Source organism: Etheostoma spectabile, chromosome 15, assembly GCF_008692095.1.
Source record: "Etheostoma spectabile isolate EspeVRDwgs_2016 chromosome 15, UIUC_Espe_1.0, whole genome shotgun sequence".
Classification (NCBI taxonomy): domain Eukaryota; kingdom Metazoa; phylum Chordata; class Actinopteri; order Perciformes; family Percidae; genus Etheostoma; species Etheostoma spectabile.
The window spans coordinates 31,882,503-31,887,780 of record NC_045747.1 but is presented as its reverse complement, the minus strand read 5'-3'; the positions used below and the strand labels follow the sequence as shown (position 1 = coordinate 31,887,780).

General features: G+C 42.0%; 2 protein-coding genes across 3 annotated transcripts in view; both read left to right on the top strand.

Annotated features, from left to right (window-relative positions):
* The window catches only part of LOC116702995 (phenylethanolamine N-methyltransferase), a 22,706-nt gene extending 18,155 nt beyond the window's left edge, over positions 1-4,551 (top strand). The window contains exons 2-4 of one of the 2 annotated variants that reach the window (XM_032537565.1): positions 14-399; positions 1,310-1,520; positions 2,004-4,551. In XM_032537565.1, coding sequence (XP_032393456.1) covers positions 228-399; positions 1,310-1,520; positions 2,004-2,442 — 822 coding nt within the window. In that variant the 5' untranslated portion in view covers positions 14-227 and the 3' untranslated portion in view covers positions 2,443-4,551. Of the gene's footprint in view, positions 400-1,309; positions 1,521-2,003 lie in introns of both variants that reach the window. The other variant, XM_032537566.1, reaches the window with a different exon arrangement.
* A 572-nt stretch (positions 4,552-5,123) lies between these two features.
* Positions 5,124-5,278, top strand: part of LOC116702278 (receptor-interacting serine/threonine-protein kinase 2-like) — a 5,794-nt gene continuing 5,639 nt past the window's right edge. Inside the window, exon 1 of the mRNA XM_032536432.1 lies at positions 5,124-5,278. This exon is cut by the window's right edge and continues 23 nt beyond it. Within this exon, the coding sequence (XP_032392323.1) occupies positions 5,165-5,278 (114 nt within the window). The 5' untranslated portion in view covers positions 5,124-5,164.

The window sequence follows — 5,278 nt, the reverse complement described above, 5'->3', positions numbered from 1 at the left end:
GGTTCGGGATCTGGTAAGGATGCCTCCTGGGGGGGGGGTCCCTCGGGAGGTGGCCCAGGCACGTCCAGCTGGGAGGAGGCCCCCGGGAAGACACAGGACTAGGTGAAGGGACGTCCAGCTGGGAGGAGGCCCCCGGGAAGACACAGGACACACCCAGATATATACAGGTACATAAGACAGTGCTCCTGAAGGCTGACCCCTAAACAGGTGACCAGGACAACAGGAGGATGGAAGAACAGGGAGCAGAGAATGGAGTGGCGGACATGGCAGCCTGCTACCAGGGATTTGATCCTGGAGCGTATCTGCAGAATAACTACAGTCCAGCAATAGCTGATTTTGAAAGAAAGGACGGCCTTGAACCTTGGAAACTGGCATGCCTACACAGAGCTTTCACTGAAGGTAGGGAGACGGGGTGATGGGTCATGTCAACTTCATTCCAAAAACAGTTTATGTTAAAAAAGCTTTTAAAATTGAGTTGCACACATTGCATGATTATGGTGATAATCTCTTATGTTGCTTTTGTATTAATCTAGGTCATTGGTTGCAATAATAATGTGTATGTGTAATTCAACACTGATCTCTGTCAGATATTCTGCATTTTTGGAGACAAACACTTTGTTTCTTCTCCGTTATTCTTACTCATTTTTCTGAAAACATGCAAAAGTCGGTGAATATACCTTTATTGATATAGATTTAAGCTGGGTCCTCTACACTGTTCAAACCCAAAGATCTTTGTTTTTCTAAAACTCAAGATTTACGAACATACCAAACATGTTCGGCTGAATTAAAGGTTCAGCTGTATCAAATGTCAAATAAATGTATTTATTTTGAATTTGGTGCCATCCAAAATGTGATCTGGATTGAAGTTCTTTGTTCAGAAATCTGATATAATCTCAGCAGACTGGAGCACAAGTGATCCAGAATACAGTATGTTACACTGTCTGGAGTCATAGCAGTGTAAAGGACTTTATTATTTATTTTAACTTTAATGAAATTGTTGAATTAAGGTAATGAAGTATAATAAAGGACAAAGTGTGATTGGACCTAAAGATGCTACTACCAGATACCTTTTGAACTTTTCACGTAAAACATTTGCATGTTCTTTCTCTTCCTTTTTGTAATCTTTTATAATCCAAGCACTCTTCCTCAAAATTATTTTCATTTACTTAACATTAGGAAGATATGTTAAGTAAATGACAATAACTCTGTTAAGATTTCTGAATAGAAGCTGCATATTAATCCAGGTGTTTTGGTAAAGAACAGTTAGCTCTTTCTCAGAGTCGTCCTTCTCCGTCTCTTACATCTCCAGGCGATGTGCGTGGTGAGCTGCTGGTGGACGTGGGTTCGGGTCCCAGCTTGTACCAGGTGATGAGCGGCTGTGAGGTTTTCAACAAGGTGCTCCTCACAGATTTCCTGGAGGTCAACAGACAGGAGCTGAGGAGCTGGCTCCAGGACGAGGGGGGCTGCAGCATGGACTGGACCCCATTCCTGCAGCACGTCTGCAAGCTGGAGGGACGACCGTACGATCAGATCCCTAACTCCGTTATCACTCACTACGAATGACCCAATGATTAACTATTGTCATCAGGAAATAATGCAATATTTTTAAATGAGTTGGTCATCTTCTTTTAAGGGTTAAAAGATCTCACGTTTTATTCTGGACCTCTTTTTGAACAATGAGTCATCCTTGTACTATAGTATTTGGTCATAAACCAGTAAGTTATGACCACATTTTGATTTCTGACTGGTGCTACAAAATTCCATGGCAAAGTTTGCTAAGATATTTCCATCAGGACCAAAGTGGTGGACTGAGTGACCGACAGACCTTCACTGTTCTCCCTAGAGCTATATGCCCATAGAACAGGCAACTAAATCCACATCATGCAACACAGAGTTCTTCTGAGTCAGCACACAGTATGAATTACATAACTAGTGCAGAGAGATTATGTGTCCATTTACAACAGCTGTTTTTGTCTAATTTGGTGATTCCTTGTCTCTAACAGGTCCTCGGCATGGACAGAGAAGGCTGCCAGGCTACGTCAGGTCATCGTGGACATAGTCCACATTGACGTGCACTCCCCTCAGCCTCTGGCCCTGGACGTCCTTCCTTCAGCCGGGGCCGACTGTCTCGTGTCCGCCTACTGTCTGGAGAGTGCCAGCCCGGACCTGGCTGCCTTCACCAGGGCCCTGGGCCACATCGGGAGGCTCCTGCGGCCCGGGGGCCACCTCCTGCTCATCGGGACTCTGGGAATGACTTACTACATGGCGGGGCCTGGGGTGAAGATCCCTACGGTCCCAGTGAATGCGGCCCAGGTCTGTGCTAGTCTGAAGGAGAGCGGCTACACCCTGATCAGGCTGGAGGTTTACAGAGTGCCTCAAGACATGATGCTGTGTTCTGATGATTCCCCTGGGACGTTTTTTGTTAAGGCAATAAAGGAGTAAACGTGAGAAAAGAGGATAGATAAAGGTTATTAAAGATGAAAGTGAAAATGATAAGTTTTCAGATGAAAATATATTTTAGGCCGAGGTAAACGCAAGGTGTAGCAATGAGAAAATGATGCTAATGGTTTTTGTGGGGAAGTGGAGGTCGCTTTGATTCTGATCACCAATCATTTAAATTGTTTTCAAACTGACTCTTAATGGAAAAAATGCAAAGACAAAAATCATGTTAATGAGATGTGTCACTTCCTGTCCTTGGTCCAGGAGATGTTTTAGAAATGTAATTCCACATTGCTCCCTGCAGGTCAAACACAGAAACTACAGCATCCAGAATGCAACGCTTCCATTTTGATGATAAGTTGCAAGTTGTTTTGTAATTTCTGATAATATAAATGAAGATGATAAAACAATTGGAAGCAGTATAAATTTGATAATACAGCTAAAAAATTGCATTATTTTAAAGGTAATGATTTTCATGGCAGGCACGAGGAGTCGTTTGGTACATTTTCAGAAAAATTTAGGTTTTTATTTACAAAACAATTATTTTTTTTCAAAAAACAGAAAATCCTGGGACCATAAAAGAGGTCAACTAAGCAGACCTTCAGTCAGGTAACATAACCGAGAAGACCTACACAAACTGAGCAGACCTCCCCCAGACTGAGACATGGGAAAAGCTGATCTGGTGGCTGATCAGGCCATTCTGACACAAAGGGGGGTAAACAAACACAATAAAGAGCCAAACCATAGTAACTGCAACCAATATTAAACCAATGCTACCTAATATGGAAGGATAAGGTATTCAAATAATCATAACTATAAGTATAACTAGCAAAGAAAAGAACACAACTCGAAAATTAAATGCTCTGCCACCCCATGATATGGGGAAACATGGTGCAGTCCAATTATCCCTTCTCCATTTAAACAGCTTTGAAGCAGTTGGAGGCCCTTTTGCCTCTCAGCCATCGACCCCCAGCAGCAGCTCCCCAGGTACTGGCATCTCACAAAGAAAAGGTATTCATTTCACAGGATGTAACTTAAAGATAATGAACCTGAAATATGCCAAATTGACAAAGTTAAATATGTCTATCCCAAAAGAAACTATGTCAAATAACAAAAAATCTGTTTGTAGAACTAAAATGTGTCCAGGTATTTATTGTGTATAATGTGTTATGTGCTCAAACCAAAAAACAAGAGTTATCACCGTGAGTTGTTGCCATCACACACCAAAATGTACAGTTGTCCTAGATGTCCGTCAAGATTCACACAGATAAAGAAACTGATGTGGCACCTTTGTGAAATGCATGCATTGTCAGAGGGATTGGAGTTAACACTTAGTTGCAGCCAAGATGTTGTCCAAAGACATACGACAGCATTAATTCATTTACCAAGCACCTTTCCAGAGAGTACCAAGTACCTGAGCTGTTGAGCCTTCTCTTCAGACCTTCCCAACATCTACTGACTCCACATGTGGGACTATCTACACAACACTAGAGGAAAACCTAGCTGATCCTTCTGAGGGTTTTAAACTTCTTTAAGTGATAGTGCAGCCTGGTTTGTGGCAAAAATGTACTCTGGATCAAATGTAGCACTAATGGATGTAACAAGAACTGTAACGTGGGTTAAAGAACTTGTGGAAACATCTGTAGCTACTTTACAAAATTCTTTTTCATCAGTGTTCAATAATACGGATGTACCACGTGACCGTGAACTTGTGCTACCACTAATGGGACCGTTTGAAAGTGCCAAACAAATGTTTGATGACATAGCCACTCCTTTGAATATGAATACACACCTATCAGAAGGATTCCACCTTGTCAATCCAAAGGAAATATTTATTGGTCACAGTGGAGATAATGTACAGAAACCGGGACAAATGAAGCAGGTTTTGGCACCAGACACTTGTCAGTATGTAGCAATACTTGAAACAATCAAATGTATTTTTAGTAGTGACCAAATGCAAAGTGTCTACTTATGATGAGACAAAAAATCCTCTGAGCTCCAAAACTAAAATCCATAAAATGGGTACTGTTTACTTCACTCTACAGAATTTACCCCAGATTGCAAGTCATCCCTAGCTCACACTCCCTTGTTATTTAATTCAATCGACAGGGAGACATGTGGGCTTGGTAAGATACTAGAGCCCCTTCTTGAAGACATCAGACACCTTAAACTCTGGTGTTGAATTTAATGGACAAACTCTAAAGCTGTGTCGAAACACTTTCAATTCTGACAGCAGATAATTTGGCAATATATTCATTGTGCGGCTATGTGGAAAGCTTTTCTGCAACCAAATGTGGCCAGTTTTGTGATTGATAAGCAGGAAAAACAGTGGGCAACATGTAAGGTTCTGCCATCCCAGCTCAACTGGTGTTAAAGGGAACTCTTGTTTGAACAGTCTGCAATATTTCCATGTAACAGAAAATGCATGTGTGGACATAATGCCTGATGTACTGGAGGGTGTGGCTCCTTTAGAAGTGAAGCTGTTGCGCCACTTTATTTATGAAGCGAAGCTTTTCACGTTAGAGCAACGTAATCACAGGATTGCTGCTTTTGACTATGGTTGCATGAATGAGAAAAACAAAGTGCCATTATCAATTTGAGATCTTCTGAAAATGCTGTCAGGCAAACGGCCTCCCAAATGTGGCGTCTCTTGCAGGTTTTACCTTTCCCTAGTCTAACCTGGACTCGGGTTGATAACACCAATAATTTGTTCCTCCAGTGAACTATGGCACAGTTTGTTGAAGACTCCAGCCTCAGGGACTGGAAGGTGATTGGTTCTGGGGCTTTTGGACAAATCTACAAAGCTAGGCATCATCAGTGGGGCTGTGACGTGGCCGTT